The 22,485-nt window shown below is 38.5% G+C and overlaps 1 protein-coding gene across 4 annotated transcripts in view; it reads left to right on the top strand.

Moving 5' to 3' along the window:
* The first annotated feature begins 2,626 nt into the window (after window positions 1-2,626).
* Window positions 2,627-22,485, top strand: part of gse1b (Gse1 coiled-coil protein b) — a 289,712-nt gene continuing 269,853 nt past the window's right edge. For 3 of the 4 annotated variants that reach the window (XM_081372434.1, XM_081372433.1, XM_081372432.1), the window contains exon 1: window positions 2,627-5,067. In XM_081372434.1, the coding sequence (XP_081228560.1) occupies window positions 2,920-5,067 (2,148 nt within the window). In that variant the 5' untranslated portion in view covers window positions 2,627-2,919. Of the gene's footprint in view, window positions 5,068-6,761; window positions 6,821-22,485 lie in introns of those variants that run through there. The other variant, XM_081372435.1, reaches the window with a different exon arrangement.

The raw sequence follows: 22,485 nt of genomic DNA, 5'->3' as shown, positions 1-22,485 counted from the left end.
CGAGCTATATGGTCTTCCAGATGATGTGGTTTTAGACATTTCTTAGAGGAATTCTGCCAGCAGATTGGGCCACCGCCAGTGTGTCGTTTAGGTTCCACAATCCAATAGCCAGGCACAGCAGGCAAACCAGGATTTTGAGCAGATGCTCCAATGTTTGGCTTCCCTTAACCCCTCTACCTGGAGTCAGTAGCTGATGTAGGCTGAATACTCACAACTCCTTGCATGTGTCTTTGACTGGGCATCTTCTGATTATGTGTTGCCTTGGTTATCATCCCCCTCTTTTCTATTCACAGGGTTCTGAAGCTGAAAATTCAGATGAAAATTATGTCAACATTGTCTAGGCATCAAGTTGTTCCAAACCTGTGTGAATTTCTTTCTTCTGCTGAACACAAAAGAAGATATTTTGAAGAATGTCGGTAACCAAACATTTGATGGGCCTCATTGACTTCCACAGTAAAAAAATGTCATACTATGGAAGTCAATGGGGCCCATCAACTCAACATTCAACATTCGCTGTAACAGTATAAAAAAAGACAACTTATACTGCGCATTTGTGGTCTGATCTTCCGATTTAATTTCTGTTATATCTTATGGGATTACTTGAAGAAACAGAAAAAAACTGATACAAACTAAAACCAGAAAAACTGCGGCAACGTCTCAAAGACGCTTGAGGAAACCTACCTGCAAATCTACTGTGAAAAGTTTTAGGCACTTGTGTAAAAATGCTGTAAAGTGAAGATGCTTTCAAAAATAATCTCATAAATAGATTTTATTAATTAACTTAAACCTACTCTAAGCTACTCTGAGAATGTTTAACTAGCTTCATGCAACAGGCCTCTGGTGTTGTCCTTTGTGGATGTACCGTGTGCATTGTTTTCAGTTCTGTTTCTGCCTGCCCTTTTTCACTGGATGTACTGTTTTTGCCTTTGCCTGGATCCACTTTTGTTATTTTGTTAATAAACTTCTAGAACTGCATTTACTCTCTGTCTTTCTGAATCAGCTAATGTTACAATTGATCCTTGACTTTTCATGTTAATTTTACATCTGGCATTTAAAACAGTTTAAAGAACACATTTATGTCTTGTAAGAAGACGAATTAAATGAGATCAGGTGAGGTTGATTACTTATTGATGATGATATCATTATAAAGTTGCCTGATCAAATGTGTTTTGTGTAATTATACATCAACTCTGTGACTTTACGGTTTGTCAGGAGCTGGCCATACAAGACAGAAGACTCTGGTCATTACTTTCTCACCCATGCAGCCAACCGCCGCCAAGCGATGTTGGCAAAATGACATGACATGATTCTTTGACTTGACAGTGTAAGAACAGTAGTGTTGTGACAATGATATATTCTTGTTGCGCACCCTTCTAAAAGCCACTCTATGAACGTAGCTTTGCACACAGGGACAACGTAAATCCTCAAAGCCATAAGCGCATATGAAGTGTGCCATTTGGGATTTGCCACACAGGCATCAACAATCAGCCTACAGTATATCTCAACAATGGTGACAATCAGCAAACTATTCAGATTTAACAGATCATCTCTGAACATCACAAAACAAGCTATTAAGAGGTCACCTCAAAAACAACTGCAAAAATAAATGCACATAAATAAAATAATATGACAAATCAGCTGTATAATGATTTAATGTCGCAATGCATGGATGAGTTTTGTATTATGGCGTCATGCAGTGCAACATGAAGCTTTTTGTTGATTGTCACAATTATTCATATGCTCATTGTTGAAGTTTATGTGTGTCTAAATTATACAGTTGTTTAAACATTTTGAGCAAAACAGTTTGTGCACAACATGTTTTTCAATTCCGTAAGAATATGGATGTCACAACACTGAATCTCATGCTGTAAGCTTTGTCGATTACTGTTATTAATAATATTAAATGAGTAGGCTACTACATCCTTACAAGCAGAGACTGGATTCTGAATGAGAGCAGTGAATCAAGATGATTATGTCACCAACAATGGGTCTTTTTCCACAGACTTTGACAACACATTTCAACTGTTATATATTAAAAAAAAAAACTTTAATGTACATGTTAACACTATTTAACACTATTTTGTTAAATTTTGTTTCATAAATGCTAACATTTTATAAGCAGAGCTTGACCAAAATCATTTTTGAAATGTTTTACATCTGACTTGCATGATTGCACAATAAGTGATTGTAAAACCTGTGGCCAAATCGTGTTTATATTTAAATATAGTGCTTTACTCAGGTTTCTGTGATATTTAGGGGTAGGGTGGTTAGGCTAGAGAAGAACAGTATCATTCACATGATATAAAAAACTATAGAAGTCAATGAGATGTCAGTCATCACTATTAAAAAAATGTCCCCATTAATATAGTTAAACCTGTTGAATACCAACTAGTGTGCCAGACTTCTCTAGTTAAAAAAGACTTTGGTCTAATGGGCCAAATCATATAGTGTTTTGCACACTATTTTCGTGTTAGGCGAAAATATGAATCTAATATAAAAACAACGGAAGTCTATGAGATGTCGTAACTATAGGCTAGTGAAACAAGCGCGTGTGTGTGTGTGTGACACTGAGTGAGTGAGAGAGATGGCGCTGTGTTCAGTTCAGTCGTCTCACAGCCACAAACTGGTGTGAGGAAACTTCGCCAGGCAACTTTATTAAGATTTTCTACTCTCTAACAGCACACGGATTACGCCGCCTCATAAGGATGTGACTCCAGACGACGGTCCAAATGTGCGTTTCTGGATTGTTACACTGACACACAAATCAGAAATCGGCGGAGCGAGTGAGTTTACGGAGTGAACGAGTTTTTCCCCCCGCGGGATCAATGGCGCTACATATGTGAGAAAACGCACAAAGAATGCTAACTGGCTTTAAAATCACGCTGCTTGTGATTCTGAAGTACTTTTGTGCATGAAACGATGAACGATCCGGAGCTCACGCCGACCTCCAAGGCGCTACAGCGAATGGCTTCGTCTTTGCACGGGGAGGAGAGCGCTCTGTCCGGCAGCGTGTGCATCCCCGAGCGCAACGGGATTTTCTTCATCCACTGCTTCATCTGTGGGAGCGGAGTGACCCCGGGAAAAGAGCTGAGCTTACAGGTAAAATACCAACGAGAAAAGGATAGCGCGTTTTTCCCATTCCTGCAAGGCCAGGACCCGGCTCCAGGCGCGCCGGAGATCGGTCCGGATGGGGACGCTCTGGTGTGCGCCGTGTGCCACTGCTTCCTGCGCGAACAGTGGAACTCATTCGAGCGCAACAGGACGCCCGTAGAAAAGCGCATGTACTGGCTTAAGAGACCATACCAGTGCGATTTACGGAACATTTCCTACGATCTTGAGCGGAGAATGAGCGTTAGTAATTATGACGCCAATGAGTCGGACATGTCCTCCTTCTCTGATAATGACTTGTCCGAGCAGGACTTGGACCTGTCAGCGTGCATGAATAGCAGTAATGCCACAGGTTTCCGTGCGTCTAATAAAGCCTCAAGAGAAGGCGGTAGAAAGAGCGCAATGAGTGTTAAAAGCAGCCCTGAGTCAGCGCGATATCCGACCAGAGTTTACACAGCTCAGGACGTACCCAAATCAGATCGGCGTGCGACTAAAATGAGCAATCACATATCGCACTCATCTGTGTCCATGGCTGTCCAGCAGTATGACAGTCAGTCTGTGCGCACACCCCTGCAGGATAACGGCATCATTACTTGTAATAAGCAGTGGATACATGCGTCCACCGGTGATTTGGACGTGACTGACAGCTGCGAGATTAACATCACCAGTGATGATGAGAGAGACTTTGATATAGAGCGCAGTCAAGCTGCTAAATGTCACTCCAGTCTTTCTGCTGACGAATGCGTCTGTTATATTTGTGGAATCAAGCTTTCAGCAGGGGGCCGCTTCAGAGTGTTTGTGCAGAAGCAGGAGAGAGCATCCAGCGAACCATTCTTTCCTTTTCTGTGGCTCCACACCCCTCCACCTGGTGCTGTGCCACTCAACCTGGGTGGATATACTCTGGTTTGTACCACGTGCCACTCTTCCCTGATGCAACAGTGGCGAGGGTTCGAGCTAGCAGACGTGCCTGTTCTCCAGCGACTCTATGTAGTGCCCCTCAACGCTGGTGCTGCAACCCCTCTTTCTCCACCTGCCATGAATGAATGTGTGGATGGATTACCAAAAATCCACCCACTCCCCTCCATGCCACAGAATCACAGGGAGGCCTGCTACCTATGTGGGAAGGACTGTGGTCGAGAGATCAGGACGGCGTTTACCCATGCTGGTGCAAGTAAATCCCGCAGTGCAATGTATTTCCCATTCATAAAGCAGCTACAATGCCCTCCAAATGCTCAGAATGTGCGTAATGGACAGGTACACTGCTGTGTCGCATGTCACAGCATCTTGGAGGGGGTCTGGGCAGAGTACTGTCTCTGTCTAAGTGAGGAGCTCATTACTTCCCTCAGCATGTTCCGTGAGAGATACCACCTGGCCATGGGAAGGGGAGGAGTCTTGGTATCCCCCCCCAGAGGACCTCTGTCGACCCTTTCTCAGACTGTCATAACAACCACAAGCCACACCTCCATCTGTTACTTGTGTGGAGAGGAGCTCTCTGGAGGAACAGAGTATCAGCTTCATGTTAACCCTCCGGGGCGTTGTGGAGAGCGAGAACCCTTTTTTCCTTTTCTAACTGTCCACCCTCCCGCTCCCCGTGCCCGCCCTGCTGATGCCACAGGCCTTGTTTCTGCCTGTGCACTGTGCTACCATGACCTTCTGGGCCAGTGGACCCAACATGAGAGTCAGGGCTCAGGATCAGGCCCATCCAGCAGCCCCTGGGCACGCCAGTATAACTGCAACACATTCATCTGCTTCTTCTGTAGGAAAGAGAAGAAGAGACATCTTGGGCTGAAAGCGGTGTGCGTTGACCGCTTGCCTGTGTTCCTCTATGCTCCAAGGGTCAGCCAGACCCTTGTAATTGACAATGGCAAGCAGTTAACAATTGGCTCCTGCGTGGATTGCAAGTCCATGGTTCTGGCTGGACAGAACATGAAGCCGGTCGGTGGAATTGCTCAACACAAGGTAAGGCTGTTGTAGGCCAGATTGCTTTCCAGTATAATCTTTAGACTCTTTCATAGTCCAATTGGTTTCAAAAAAATCATTAGAACCTCAGATGACTTTGTTTTTCTAGCAACCACTAGATGGTCTTTCAGAGTCTTCTGGGGCTTCACTTAGCACAGTTTATTAGGCAGCTTGGCTGGAGCTGTTTCTGGGCCAGCATGCAAAAGTTCATCTGATGCACTGATGAGTGAGTGAGCCAAGTGTTGAAACTAAAGTTATATGGCAGACTGCTGTTCTTTCTAGTGAGTGGGGTGACCACAGCAAGCGGGGGGTAGATAGAGTATGGAGCCTGCCGCATTAAAGAAATAAACATTTTGCAGACAGTCTAGTAGTTGTAAGCTCTGTTTAAAAACATTCTTCGCAGAGGCCAACTCAAGCTTTTGTTGGTCTCCAGGTGTGAGCATGTATTTCTTGTGTGTAAGTGTGTTTCAGAGAGACAGAACAGACTCTTTTGAGGATGTTACAAATAATGAGACACGTTATATGTGACAATTTTGTGAGAGGGTTTTTAAGCTGTAATTGGCAGATTCACATATTGTCTATAGATCTTAATATCAAGGCAGATGTTTGTTTTATGTTTTGAACCAAAATGTGTCTCTTATTATTATTGATTGATTGATTGATTGATTGATTGATTGATCGATTGTGTGTGTGAAGCTACCTGTATTCTATGCTAATCTTTCTTTACTGCAGGACTAGCATATGAGAGGGGTGCTAACAAGTTTTACAGATGGTGGCACCAGCATTGTATTTGCTAGCACCAGTGGGTTAGGGGGACCAATAATAAAGGACACAAATTAAAGTCAGCAATAACATTACAAATTTTGTCTCACTGAAATGCACATTTGAAACTCTGATTTTAATTCTACTTAGGGTTTGCTCTTCTTCCACAGTCCATTCTTTTAAAAGGTTAGACCATGTTAACTAAAAAAAAAAAATATGCATGGCTCCTCACTGCCATGGTCATGGTAATTATGGAAATTATGGCTATAACTAAAAAGCTCTATATATTATATTTGTTATGAAAAATTAATATTATGGAAAAAATAATAAACAATACATTTAATAATAAAAAATGTAATTGTATTCCTTTACTTCCATTATATATTCAATACAACAAATATGACACTATCAATAGCAGTAATATTCAAAATAATTATACCACATTTCTGCCAAAATGTCATGGTTAATACAGTTCACTAGAGTAATGGATCAAGGATGGTGATTTGTGGATTGAAAAGTCTTGTAACTTGTACATGATTTCACCTATTTTCTTTGAGAAGGTTGAGTCTGTTTCATCTGGTTTTAAGTTAGTTTAAACTGCTGAGCTGGTAAAATAGTCTGTGCTGCATGGTTCAAACAGGTAGTGCAGTTTTGAGCGTTTGGTTTAACTTAATGTTTCTCAATGCTACAGAAATGGCGCATAGCCTAATCATACAGAGTTTACCAACTTTGTAAAGGTACCAGAGTTACTGCTAACAAAATTTAGGCACAACAAAGGTTGCTAAATGGAACATCTAGTCACATTCTGGACGCCTGCTGCTACTTTGAAAGATTAGCATGTTTTGCTTTCGTTTACCCTGCTCCTGGTTCCTGTGGCACTTCCCATGATATATTCTGGTGTTTCCTGATATAGGGAAAGCTGTTCTCTGGAAGTTGAATGAAGGGGCTAGTCATGGATAGCAAATAGCTCTGTATGTGGAAGTCATATGAGGTAAAGTGTGTGCAACATCTTTTAAATATAATGCAAAGCATTTTTTGTTTGTGATTTAAACATTTTTTGTTTGTTATTTGAAAAAGATACCCTGTGAAAAAGAAGAACTTAAGTGTTAAAATTATTGTATAAGTTTGTATTAAGCACGAGAAAACTAAACCAAGAGAAATCTGTGTTGGTTTTTGAATGTTCTTTTGTTTAATTTATTGATTTTTGGTGTACCCATGGAGAATGCACACACAATACATGCACTTCTGTAGATAGCCAAAACGGGACTTTCTGAATAAATGCAGGTGAAAATCAACTGTAGCAGGAACACATATATCAGCTCACAAGTTAATTCGGCGGTTCATAAATTAAATCCTCCGACCAGGAGCTTCCAACATTAGCAAAACAAAGGGTAAAGAGGGTAGCACACTGGATGAGAAGTGTCACATCCTTACAATTTGAACACATTTTTTAAAACATTCCAAAAACATAAAAATGTCCAGTTTCCCAAATGTTAATAGGACATCATTTAAAGCTTAGTATGGTGTTGCTGAAATATTCAGTAAAATCCTCTTAAAAAAAAAGTTACTAATTAATCCCATGGTGAACATTGTAGGAACTTGATACACAGCAACATCCTCAGTGTTAAATGAACACTACTGGACCCCTGCTGTTAACAAGCAGAATCACTTAGGAACAACAAGAGCAGAAAAAAGTCAGCTGCAAATAAAATAACATTTTAAAACAAAAAGCATTACCATATTCACTTACTGCAAACCAGTTTGCCTTTGTTTCTTCTATATGTTTGCAAAAGTTCTTATCGAGAATTAACAGAGGTGTTTGCTAGGTAATTTTGATGATTTATTGAAAATATAACTTTCATTTAAAGTCACCATTATGGGGATTGGTCCTTGACTTTTCTTAATTTAAGTCTCTTTCAGCAATTGCAATAGTTTTTTTCAGATAAATTTTGTGTATTACTAAAGAAAGAGATTGATGAAAAGCAGATAAGGTTAAGATGTTTGCTTTTATGGCAGTCAGATGACTATGATAAATTGGTTTAAGCCACTGTTTTTTTCTTGAAGTCTGATTTAAAGCAAACAATAGGGAAGTTGTGGAATTAATGAAAAAAAAGCTGTTGTGATAGAAAGATCCCTGTAACACTGTGAAAAGATGAAGAGCTTTCAAAACTGCTACTATCTTTTGTGTAAAAATTGAGACACACTTAAGACATTAACACTCATCATACAAACCTCAACCATGGTGACAATAAAAGTAAAAAGCGGACACAAAATGAAAGCAGAAAATTGTAAGACAATGTAGCATGCTTTGAGTCATGAATGAGTTTTGGACTATGCTAACACCCAGCATGCATTGCAGCATGAAACATGATGCCACCATTGTTGAGTTTCATATGCTGATCGTTACGCCATAGTTAACTCTGTGCACAAAATGTTTTTTTATCAGTTTTCAGTTGAGTTGTGAAATATATTTGTTTTTACGATGCATCGCGATGCTGATGTGAACAATTCTGCATCAATGCATAAAAGCTAAAGAATATATATTTTTAAAAATGTAATTAGATGCATATTAATGTACTGTTTTATTGTGAATAAAGTAGGCAACATATTATATATTAATAAATATTAATCTTGCTGACGTGCTATCCCAAATTCAGTTCTCTTTAGCGGTGTATTGCGCTTGAGCAGTCAGATACACATAATTATTTCAAAATATCTGTCTTGGCGAATATTCACGTAAACGTTGTTGGTTATGTCGTACTTGGAATCTGATGTGTAACATTAGGCTGTATTAGATCTGTGCATTAGGTCTTAATGTAATAAACCTTCTGTTCTCTTCCATTAATAATAATCAAACAGAAAAGAGGGAAGCACTCACTGCTCTTGACTAAATAACTTTTGTAGCTTTCATAATAATCAATTTATTTGTAATTAATACACTATGCAGTGATTATTTTTACATTGGATTATTCAGTTTCTGTATTATTTCTTAATTGAATGCTTCTGGTAAATAAGTGTAAAAATGTAAAGCACTGTTCATTTAATTTGCTTCTTTCTTATATTGTATTTGTTGTAATGTTTGTTATTTGCATATTTGTTCTTATTCTTAATAACAAAAAATAAAATATTAAAAATAACCATATTATGATGATTAATATAGTAATTATTTTTAATAAACGAATTAGAGGAAAAGATGCATCATGGTGCATCAACTATCGTTTTTTTAATCGAATTGTTACTGTCTGAATTGTAATCAAATAGAAAAAAAAACCTTTAGGTGAATTACAATATTTTTTTTCTAAAAAATAATTATTTACTGTACATGATGGGTGGTGTTGGCAAAATTACCAATAGAAACCTACTAAGCTTTGAAACATGAACAAACCCTTTTGGTGGATTAGTATAATTGTTTACTGTGCATACATTAAGGCAGGTATTGGCACAATTTCATCTGTACTAAGTCAGTCTGGTCCCTAGGAATGTACTACAACCTTTGGAACATGAAAAAACCCTTTTGGTGTATTACAGTAATTTTTTCCTGAAAATAATTGTTTACTGTAAATACACGAAGGGAGGTATTGCAAAATGTCACCTGTAGTAAGTCAGTCTTACCAATACAATAAAGCTTTGGAATGTGAACATGTCTGTTTTTAAATGTAAAAAAGTAATTTTAATTAATACAAATTATACGTTTTAACACCCTTGGTGGAATTGGCAGACGTTTTGCCGGGGTTGCGCGTCAGAGCATTCTCGAGTATAAATATGCAGCTATAATGCACGACATTTCATGTTGATTTACAATGGTAACATACTGCTAAAACTAATTGTGGTATTGATATGTAAGACTCTAGAACAGTGGCATGGAAAACTAACTTTACCATGCTCTAAGAGACCCCTAGTGGTCTGGAGCATTTTCTTTGTATTGTGGCTTTATTTCGTTGTGTTGTGGCTTGATTTTGTTGTGTTATGAACTTATGTTTATTGTGTTGTGCACTACTGAGCCACCGTACAGGCCTGTAGTTGGCGATGTGGTGTCACTTTGTAAAGATAAACTACAGATGGTACGCAACCAGAATGATACTTTTACCGACTAAATGTATGTGCCAACTAAACACGTAATACGCATGAGCATGAGATCAACTTTTTCACAAATTAAATTTTTTATAGTTTACACGGAGACAATAACAGTATAATTTTTCAAAAACTTGGACTTTGAAATATGTTTTAAAAAAGTTCGCATTTTCAGGCCTACAAAACACTGTTGTTGTGTAGATAAACGGCCAAAACGCATAAAAAGTTTTCCGTTTTTAGTTGAAAACTGTGTTGTGTAAACAGCCCCTTAATGAATGAATGACACCTTCAAATGATTAAGGTTAATGAACAAACAACCAATTAGTAACATTTAAAAAACTAAAAAATGAATTCCAGAAAAAAGTTCTACAAACAATGTATAAATAAAAAATTTAAGCTAACCTTTTGAGAACATTATTAAAGACCAGGTAACTTTGTACAAACATTCCATTAACAATACTGGAAGAATGTTTGTTTATAACCTTGACAGAACCTTGCCAGAATGTTAGTCAAAGTTCTGAGAATGTTCCCTGTTAGCTGGGGTGAGGTCACCTCAGCTCAAAAAGAATGATTCATTAATGAACAGGGCAACTACTCTTATTCTAAAAAAAACTAAAAAATTAAAAGACAACATGAAGCACAACATGATTTATGAAATACTGTGAAAGAAAATGTTTAAACATCAAAGTAAAGTTTTACTGTGTTTTGTACCAGGGTTACATGAGGCACAGTTTGTAAATAATATCAATAGGAATCAATATATCCATCACACCACTACAGTGTTCTCCATGGGATTAATTAGTAACGTTTTTGAGGAGGATTTTACTGTGTAGACTGTTGAGATTTATTTTTTTGTTGTAAAAGTGATGTGAAGATGCAACACCTCCAATGCTCTTGGCTCATTACTCTGTCTATGTGAAAAGTCTACCTGTCATGCTTAAAGCAGGACCACAAGGCAGCATAAATGGGCAAACTGACGAGTTACCTGTTGTGTAACATCTATTTTCAATCCTGGTCCTGGGGACCCACCACTCTGCACATGTTGTATGTTTCTCTTAACTGACACGCTAGGTGCTTCTCAAATGGAAGGCTGCATCCTAGTGAGGCTGTGTGCTTCTTAGTCCTTCAGAGGCTTGTAATCTAGAGTCTTTCTCAGCATTAAACGCTAGAATGAGATAGTCTTGAAAGTGAGCATGGCTATGTCACACATTTTCCCGCCCCATGGTCGCGGCATGAGAATATATATATATATTCATGATGATTCATCCTTCAAAATGAGCTGATTGAAGGACGCAAAACGAAAGCTGCCTTCCAGGGACCCTTCAAATTGAGGCGGTGATTGATGATTACTTGGTAGCTGAGATATGCTTCCTTACTAGGACGCTGCCTTCAGTTTTAGAAGCAGAAGCACCCACTTAGTTTAGTTCATGGAGCTCTCACCTAATGAGCTGAAGATCTGATTAAGGCGTGTTAAATAAGGGAGACAAAATATGCAGAGAGGTGCGTCTCCAGGACCAGGATTGGAAATCACTGGGATAGTGTTTGAAGTCTTTTTTACTTTGTCCTGACGCAAACCAACACATCTGTGTTTATACTTGTGTATACTTGTGACATACTCTGTAATTGCACTATTTTACAAAATGACAGAAGCAATGGAGAGAAAAAAATCAGCTAGGGGTGCGTTTACACGACAACAGTGTGCTTAAAACTGAGAACTTTTTCCTTTGTTTTCCACATACAGACGACACCATTGTCAAAACGATCCCCATTCACATGGATCCACGAAAACGACTAAAGCCCTGTGTTCTGCTGCCAGGCCATTAGATGGCGATGAAACACTATAGACTAAACGCGTAATATGCATGTGCATGACATCATCGTCTTCAGAGATTCGCGTTTTTGACACGGAGTAAAAGTAAAAGTAAAACTTGCACTTTGAAACACATTTTCAAAAGTGTACATTTTCAGGCACCCAAAACGCCATTGTCGAACGATCAAACGAACGACCAAAACGCATAAAAAGTTTTACGTTTTTAGTTGAAAACAGTGTCACATAAACAGCCAGAAAATCTGCAAGAAACAGCAGCAGCAGCAAAAAAAAAAAGTTTTATGTTTACCTTGCAGGTATAAAGATAAAAATTAATGTTTACAATAGCTCATGTTCACAACAAGGTGTAAACACTGTGCTTTAAGTGCATGTAAACTGGTCAGTAATTGTAAACTTGTTGCCTCACTATAGATATTTGACGCAGTTTACAATGGTGTATTAAATTGTGTTAGTTTGACTCATCATACTCTTCTTAAATGGAATGGCTTTCACTGAGCCTGTATTAGTGGTTTATTAATAATTAAATGAGTTTAGGACTAAGCAACTTTGGCCAGTGGCATTATTTTAACATTTAATAGTTTTGTAAGTTATTTGTTTTAATGTAAAGTATGTTGTGTTTTTTTTTGTGGACTTGATGTCTTACTCTGCCATTTTGTCTAGGTCTCTTTCTTAAAATGGTATTTCATTTCAAGATTACCTGGCAAAATAAATGCATATAATCTGTAGTATTTGTACACTGCCTCAAAAGCTGTTCCTGAAGACCTCCTACCACTGTACATTTTGGATGTCTTCCTCATCTAACTCACCTGATTTAACTCAAGTCATTAGTAGAGACTGCAAGATAAGTATGTATTCGATAAGGGAGACATACAAAATGAACAATGTTGGGGTGTCTTCGTGAACAGTAGCACTGCTGGCCAGATTTTTTTTTTGCGGGAGCGCTGTACATTTCTATACAGGCTTTAGCACTGTCGAAAAGTAATTAGCTAGTTAAGTGGATTTTCTTATTGTACAGTTAATGTCAATTATCATGAGCCATGAGCATTGTAAGGTTTGAAGCAGATGTCGTAACAAATGTCAGTAGACCGGGAAGGTTTTAAAAAGAGCGGTTCATTTATAAATCCGTAAGATCTTACCTTCATGCTGCGGAAATACAAACCGTAAGACAGAATACAACGAGCACAGACAGTGCTGATAAGGGCCGCCCCTACATAAGGCAAAGCAAGGTGAATTTATTTACATAGCACATTTTATACACCATGGTAAAACAAAGTGCTTTACATAAAACGGATTTAGAAGAATCATAAAATAATCACAACAAGCGCATAGGAAATCAGAATGACAATATAAACAAAGAATAAGACATTGGTTAAATCTGATTTTAAATGTATTAAACAGTTATAAAAAGAATTAAAAGAATAAAAAGAAGGACACACAGATAAAATAAAGTGCACTCAGTCGGACATACAGTAGCGCAGTGCCCAATTCAGTAAATACACAGCTAAACAGATGTGTTTTGAGTCTGGATATGAATGTGGCTACTGTTGGAGCACATCTGATCTCTTCTGGCAGCTGGTTCCATCTACAGCTGGCACAATAGCTAAAAGCCTTGCTTTGAGTGAACCCTTGGAATTTCTAACTGACTTGATCCTAATGATCTGAGTGATACTCAGTGAGCATATCTGCAATGTACTGAGGTCCATGGCCATTGACTGATTTATAAATAAGTTATAGTACTTTAAAGTCAATTTTAAATGTAACTGGAAGCCAGTGTTAAGGACTGGTCTAATATGTTCATATTTTCTGGTTCTGCTCACAATCCTGGCAGCAGCTTGGTGTGATTGGTATGAGTATGATATTGGTATTGGTATGAGCTGCAGCTGTCTTATGTTTTTTCGGGAAGGCCAGTGAGCAGTCCATTACAATAGTCCACCCTGCTGGTGATAAAAGCATGAACATGTTTTGACTGGAAACAAAGCATCTAATCTTGCAATATTTTTGAGATAATATTATGCTGATTAGCTATTGCTTTGACATGACAACTGAAAATAAGGCCCGACTCCAAAATCACACCGAGATTCCTGACTTGATTTTTGTTTTGTTTTTTTGACCCCTAGAGTCAAGGTATGCATTCACCTTGAGAATGTCATCTTTTTTCCAAATGTAATGACTTCTGTTTTGTCCTCGCTTAACTGAAAAAGGTTTTGGCACATCCAACTGTTAATTTCATCAATGCATTGACATAGGGAATCAATGGGGAGATCAGAGGAGGAGTGCCTTCTGCTGTAATTTCACCTGCGGGTGTCTCTGTTGGACAGTTACTTAATAAAAATGAGTGACTTTTATACTTTTTAATGTCACATTTTCTAATATTTGCGTTGTTTTATTTTTTGTAATATCGATTATTTTCTCTGAAGGGACACTGCCTCTCTTAACTCCTCGGTGGAAACGCCCCTGACATACTCTAGTTGTTTCTGCAGAACGAGTTGACCATACTGTTCTCTGCTCTTCAACCTAATCCTTTGCATGCCTGTCATTTTTTTACTTTCTTTTTAGTGTTTTTGTTTTTCGGTCTAAAGCTATGGCACCAACAATCTTCTCCTCTGACTACACTTTAGCACAAATGCTCATGCAGTTGTCACCAGCTCACCGGGCAGTACAGTCATTTCGACTACCAACTGCTTTGATGCAATTATCAGATAAACTGATTCATAATGTAGGTCCAAACTAATGTGTGGCTAAAATGTAGAGAAAATTATGCTTTTTCAAATTTTATCAATGAGCACAAAGCTCCATTGGATTAAAATTGCATCTCTTTGTTGACACCAATTGTCTTTGTTGCATGTTTAAGCTGAGTGTTTGCTGTGGCTGTTATCACTCATGGAAAGCAATGCTGTAATCTTCTCGTGCACAGTTAAAGTTAGATGAATAGGACCCAGAAAACCCTCACATTCACCTGGCAATGATTTGATCATCTGTTAATTTATCCATTTACCAGCAGAATTCCTGCTGGAAGTGGCAGATGAAGGATACACTTCAATATGGCGTTTACTTGATCACTTGACTGAAACCGCAAGAAGGATTGCTAACTTAAATCACTTGCTGTTTGTGTTGAAAAGTTACTCATTTGATATAAAGTACATATGTTCATTTAAGGTAGAGAGTATTGATGCGTTCAAAATCGAACTATAAACTGTAGCTTCAGGTCCGTAGAGCCAAACAAATATTTTGTCAATCCCAAAAGTTGCTGTCATGGAATAAAGATCCATGATGTAGCATGTTTTTCTTTTGCATAGTGAAAAGGTGCAAGTGGGTGAAAAACAGATCTGAGATAACTACAGATTTATTAACAAGAAAAAAGCTGAAGAAAAAGAAAAAAGAAAAAAAAAAGAAAATCAGAGCTTTTTTCTGACACCCTCCTCCTCCCTAGGAACTATTGCCTTGATCTGCGTACAGGGGATTTATGTATGTCAGTTTGTTCAGCCACAGCATTATGTTTTACATGCTGTGTATGTTTTTACATTAACAGGCCTTTAGTGTATTGCTGTTTGTTGATTGATCCATGGCATAATTCCTCCAATGTTTCTATGTTTTTTCTGATGTATTTCCTATTTTGTGTAGTCAATAGTCAGTACAGTATTTGGATGGCAAAGGTCACCTCACATATAGTCAGAGGACGGCCTTGTAAGAAAAAAACAGATGGAGAACCTGTGGTCATCTGAGCTGTGAGAGATTTTTGAGTTGTGGTAGTATGGTAGTGATTATGGTTGAGCAGGTGTTGGAGTGCTGGATATAATGTCAGGGTGAACATCTGTGTGTATGAGAGGGGAGAGTGCACACATGTAAAAGTGTACAAGGGAGAGCACCATTCCAAAGACAGCAGCTTGTATACAGTGTCCCAAGCCAAAATTATGAGCGAGACAGAGATAGATTCAATGTACTTCCTTTAACGTAGATTTTATAGAGCATCTTTTAATAAAAACACATAAAAACATTGCACATCAAACACTCTCATTGGATTTCACATCATATGCTATTATATCCTGCTGTCAGATGTGTGAGAATAATTCACACCAGCAGCATCTGCACCTAGAAGATGATCAGTTTTTTTTGTTATTCCACACCATTGGCACTTGTTGTACCTGGTTGCTGGCAATTGCTGGCTTTTTGGCCGATTGAGCTTGTTGAATCAGCAGTTAGTGAGCGAGATCACTCTGATTGGCAATAGTTAACTAGTGCATAAGAAGAAGAATTAAAATGATGAAAGCAAGCATATGACGATGTCGAGAGGACACACACAGCCTGAGAATTCCAATACGCACATATTTTCATAATGACATGGCTTTTTGGAATGAAGAAAGTTAAGACCAACTGATCAACATGATTCATATTCAAAATGCTAATCAAGAGCTGCTTTGTTTACGGTTTGTACATCCGCAGTTCTAGCTTCAGTTTCCATTTTTGAAGAACAAATGTAGACTATTGCCACCTGCTGGTGTAGACAGTTATTTCCTCCCACACAGACGCAGAAAGTAAGCGCTAGCTGACCATTGGCTGTAGCCTTACTTTCAGGAGCCTTAATGCCCTGATATACTTTTAGTGAAATTGAAAAACAAACTGGTGTCACGTCATTTCGAACAAAACCAGGCCAAAGTGAAGTTTGTTTGGAGTTCGTTTCGGCTGGTATAAACCAGTGTTGCCAACTATTTTCAAAGGATAGCTAAAGCCTGCCCGGAAATTCGCAAAATGTCGCTAGATGACATCATGCGTCAATTAGCATATTCGTGACGTAATCGCGTATTATTTTAATTCTGCCTAATGTAGGCATATCACATCTGTTTTCTCTCCTAATCCATGCTCACATACATCCCGGTGCATGCTACAAAAATAACGTCATCGTGGTGTGGCCGGTCGTGCGCGTTTAGTGCACGAGACCCCGTTGCGGTGTGATGGTGTGCACGGCATGTTTTTGTAACTTTGTGCACGGCTCCACTTCTGAAAGAAGGCTGAACAGGTACATCTGTACCGGCATCTTACCAGCACCCAGTTTGCGCTTGTTAATTGTTAATTTATAAAACGAGCCTACAATAGAAGAAATAAGCCTTGCTCAATCAATGAGCAACGCGTCACCTGGGTAACGCTGAAGCTGATGTTTCACTTTATAGAGATCAACAGCATTGATTCAATGCATTGAACAGCGCTAATGCCAGTCATGGGAAATCGCTGTACATTTTGAAAGAATACAATGACAACGCTTTCATCTTCTTCATCTTTTTTTTTTAGAAATATTTGACTTGACTTGAAGGACAGATGCAGGTAATCACATACGCTCAGTTTCCCTGTAGCTGTCTGCTCTGTGTGTGTGTGTGTGTGTGTGTGTGTGTGTGTGGAGGAGACACCAAGAGCAGATGACAGAGGCAGCGAATCAGGTTCATTGTATTAAAACTTTTAGGGCTCTTTCACACCTACCTTGTTTGGTCCGGATCTTCAGACTTTTCAGTTTGGTCCGAATCAAAATTACAGGTGTGAAACCTCCCCCGGACCACGGTCCGGACCAAACAGATGAAATTTCGTCCAATGAAAAGAGGTAGTCTCGGTCTGGATCAAACTGAACAAAGGTTTGGTTCGTTTCTAGTGTGAAAGCATTTTCTGTATGGTTCAGACTTTCAGACCATTTACAGGAAGTTCTGGTGGTTCCCACGTAGCCTAAACAACTGAAGAAGAATATTTATGTGCAGATCTGTCAGTCCTGCCCACAGCGTTTCTTCCAGTGCACGTGCAGACACACACACACACACACACACACACACACACACACACACACACACACACAAAATTGTCCTGCGTCCTGCCAGTGACGATAAAACGTTTGCACAAAGAGGATGTTCATTCGGCGAATTTGAACTAGCCTCGAGTATAGTTGGTGCTTAGGGAGTAATGCCGTAATAATAACAGTATAGTGCCAACAATATGCGGTTGTTCATTCATTGTTGTCAAAGTTACCCGCCGAATTGACAACACGCTGACGTCAGACGCATGTCCGTTTACAAACCAATGTCAAGATGCAGTCCACATAGATGATGACGACAGGACGCAAGTACGTCATGTAAAGTTCTTTAGTGCGCTCGCATAATTGCAATGTGAAACCAAACCAAAACTAACCAAATTGACCTTGGTGCGGACTTTCAGTTGTGAAAACGCCCTTAGTCATTGTTCCTCCACGTGATATTTCTTTAGAACATGACAGGTGACTGTGGAGCTTAAGCTTGACGTCATCACGTGTTTTACATAATCAAATTGGGATTGGTTCGTGAGATCGGCCAAATATAGTGACCACCAATCGAGTCATAGAATGTGATTATCAGCCGATACCAATCTGCAGCCGATCATTTGGAGCATCCCTAGTGAAGTGTAATAAAATCAAACATCGTGCGACAAGCGAGCACGTCAAGTATAAACGCCTTGTCCGTTTGGGGAGGAGCCCGTGCAGTGAACGGAGGCTTGCTGTGCTGAGCTAAAGTATAAACAAGGCTCATGTCAGCGTCCATGCTGTGAACGGAATGTGCTGCTCTTCTCAGCCACTCACTGAACAGAGTAGATGCAGAGAGAGGTGTGACTGCTGCAGGAAAGCAAGACCTTGCGCTCACAGGACAGTACTAGCAACATTTGTTAATTAAATAAGGTTTGTCCAAAAAGTCGTTAGATTTGTCGCTAGGCGTTTAAAAAAAAAATACTTAAAAAAAACTAACTTTGCTGTGAGTATATCAGGGCCTTTAAAGGGCCAACTAGTTGAAAAGTTATGTAAAGCACAAGGTAGTTGGGCTTTATACAATATAGATTCTTGACCACAGACAAGGGAAAACTACTAGCCTACTTGTTTTATAATTGGCCAATTGGGCATGCTAATCGGCCGATGTTGATAATCTCAAAATGGCCCAATATTGGCCAATATTCTGTTATATATGACTAGTCTTTACCAGCAAATGTACAGAACTGTTGCTGTATCTCCTCTTGTATTGTCCAGAATTGTCTTAAGGACAACCCTCTACAATGCAAGTAAATATGACGCAAATGTACAAGTGAACTTGAACTAAGTTACTTGCTAATCAGAATGTGTAAGTCCTGTTGTAGAAGCGCTCTTCCCACAACAATGTGCTAAAACACAACAACTAAACCCAAAGAATTCACAACGTTTTATTACAATAGTGTTCTCATTATAATGTTATGTATATGACAGTTATGGAAGTTATTAATGTTGTGCATTTCTGTTTGAGCCGTGTGCGCTAAAGCTAAAGATGATCAACAGTTGGCTACAATGAAGCGCGTTACTGCATCGTTCATTAATTCAACCAAACGGATCCTATATGAAATTAATCATATAGGCTGTCAAAAGATTAATCTCGATTAATCGCATCCAAAATAAAAGTTTGTGTTTACATAATATATGTGTGTGTACTCTGTATAATTATTTTGTATATATAAATACCCACACATGCATGTATACATTTAAGAAATATTTGCATACATATACTGTATATATTTATATATAATTTATATTATATATAAATATAATTTTTTTATATATAAATTACACATTTTTCTTAAATATATACAAGCATGTGTGTGTATTTATATATACAAATTTAATTATACACAGTACACACACATATATTATTTAAACACAAACTTTTATTTGGGATGCGATTAATCGCGATTAATCTTTTGACAGCCCTAATATATATATATATATACACACAGTCACACACACACAAAAAAAATAAACATAATATTACAACTTACAATGGCACAAAAGGCTGCGAATGCACAAGCAAACTTGACTGTGCTAGTCAACTCCATGGACGCGCTCTTTCCGCAACAACGCACTGAAACATGGGCGCACAAAGAATTCACAACATTCTTTTACAGTCATGTTCTCATTATAATTTTATGTAGCCTAAATGACAGATGGTGCTGCACGTGTTGCATTGAACTGTATCTTCCTTTTCAAAGTGATTCCAATCATATCAAGGAATTCAAAACCATCATGGCAAACAGCGCGCATCTGAAGTTGCTCAGCTGGAAATAATACATTATCTGGCCTAATTTTCACATTAGGTTATAACGATAACATTAAAAATGAGTATTTACTGGCCGATACATATATATATATATATATATATATATATATATATATATATATATATATATATATATATATATATATATATATATATATATATATATATAAAAGGCTGTGCCATTTTATAAAGATCAACTGATTTTTATATGTATATATGTTACCAAGATGTGCGTAATGGGTTGAAAGAGGTGGGTTTCTTACTAGTGTGAAATTTTCTTTTTAACCAATACTTTTCTCTTTCCTCTGGGTCTGAGTCCTGCCTGTGGGTCTGTGAGATGGGACAAAAAGCAGAATTGCTGTTTGTCTCTGGGTATGTCTAAAATAGCGCTGGTGTAATAGGAGCTGTCTCAGGACCTGCTGCTGGAGTGACAAACTTTGCCTATGTTTAGATCTGAGCTCTTGGCTAATATTATCAGAAACACATCATACCAACATAAGACAGCATCACTGAGTCCTAGCAGAAATAGCCAGTCTCTTAAGCAGCAGGGATAAGATTGTTATCCAAAAGATTTGGCAGCACAATTTAAAAATTTACTACAAAGCATAAAGCCTACACAACTCTCAGTTCTGAGAAAAGTTTGCATAACCCCATAGACTTCTATTGTAAGTAGTGTAGCATTTCTGCTGAGTAACAGAGTGGTGGCTCTATACAATTACTTAGGCCTACTTGAAATTCAATCAGGAAACTCTTATGTGGTGCAAGCTGATTGGTTCTTGACATGTAATGCCAGCAATCTCCTATCATGTTACATGTATGACTACATATGTCTTCTACTTCTAAACTGTCAGCCCATCAACTTATGGTGTAAGCCAGTAGGTATTGATGTGTAATCTGTCAGCTAGAGCTGCACGATTAATCATTTATTAATCAAAAAATTGCGATCTTGATTCAAACACCCACGTAATCTCATTCCTAAATGACAACAATCCACCTGTGTCTATTAAACAAAATCACACTGGAACCTTCAAATTTTCATTCATTCAAGAGTTTCGTTCAGAAACTCTGATTCATCCAGTAATGAAACAAGTGAAGTATTTATGAGTGAGTCATTGAATCATTTATTCAAATCAAATTCATTCAAATGAAATACACTGCAGCAATCAATTTGATCAGAACCTCTAGTAAATTACAAGTTATTTTGTTTAGTTGTCTGTTCAGAATTGTGTCAAAATCGTAAAATTACACTTAGGCTAAGCATTTAAGTGTAGTACATGAAGTACACTCATCTAAAGGATTATTAGGAACACCTGTTCAATTTCTCATTAATGTAATTATCTAATCAACCAATCACATGGCAGTTGCTTCAATGCATTTAGGGGTGTGGTCCTGGTCAAGATAATCTCCTGAACTCCAAACTGAATTTCAGAATGGGAAAGAAAGGTGAGATTTTGAGCGTGGCATGGTTGTTGGTGCCAGACGGGCCGGTCTGAGTATTTCACAGTCTGCTCAGTTACTGGGATTTTCACGCACAACCATTTCTAGGGTTTCAAAGAATGGTGTGAAAAGGGAAAAACATCCAGTATGCGGCAGTTTTGTGGGCGAAAATGCCTTGTTGATGCTAGAGGTCAGAGGAGAATGGACCGACTGATTCAAGCTGATAGAAGAGCAACTTTGACTGAAATAACCACTCGTTACAACCGAGGTATGCAGCAAAGCATTTGTGAAGCCACAACACGCACAACCTTGAGGCGGATGGGCTACAACAGCAGAAGACCCCACCGGGTACCACTCATCTCCACTACAAATAAGAAAAGAGGCTACAATTTGCACGAGCTCACCTAAATTGGACAGTTGGAAAAATGTTGCCTGGTCTGATGAGTCTCGATTTCTGTTGAGACATTCAGATGGTAGAGTCAGAATTTGGCGTAAACAGAATGAGAACATGGATCCATCATGCCTTGTTACCACTGTGCAGGCTGGTGGTGGTGGTGTAATGGTGTGGGGGATGTTTTCTTGGCACACTTTAGGCCCCTTAGTGCCAATTGGGCATCGTTTAAATGCCACGGCCTACCTGAGCATTGTTTCTGACCATGTCCATCCCTTTATGACCACCATGTACCCATCCTCTGATGGCTACTTCCAGCAGGATAATGCACCATGTCACAAAGCTCGAATCATTTCAAATTGGTTTCTTGAACATGACAATGAGTTCACTGTACTAAAATGGCCCCCACAGTCACCAGATCTCAACCCAATAGAGCATCTTTGGGATGTGGTGGAGCTTCGTGCCCTGGATGTGCATCCCACAAATCTCCATCAACTGCAAGATGCTATCCTATCAATATGGGCCAACATTTCTAAAGAATGCTTTCAGCACCTTGTTGAATCAATGCCACGTAGAATTAAGGCAGTTCTGAAGGCGAAAGGGGGTCAAACACAGTATTAGTATGGTGTTCCTAATAATCCTTTAGGTGAGTGTATATTTGGCCTAAACTTGTACTCAGAATACTTGATTATACTTTGAAGTATATAGGCTTGTAGTTGGATCTGACTGATAATAAATAAATAAATGCTGGCAGGGAAAGTATAGGGAAAATATAACATATTAAAAAATATATAATAATAATAATAATATATATATACTGTGTATATATAAACTTTTTTTTTTAGTTGTGT

This window comes from Scardinius erythrophthalmus (genome assembly GCF_964197995.2).
Source record: "Scardinius erythrophthalmus genome assembly, chromosome: 8".
Taxonomy (NCBI): domain Eukaryota; kingdom Metazoa; phylum Chordata; class Actinopteri; order Cypriniformes; family Leuciscidae; genus Scardinius; species Scardinius erythrophthalmus.
Note: the sequence above shows the minus strand (reverse complement) of the source record. Positions and strands in the feature narration are given on the sequence as shown.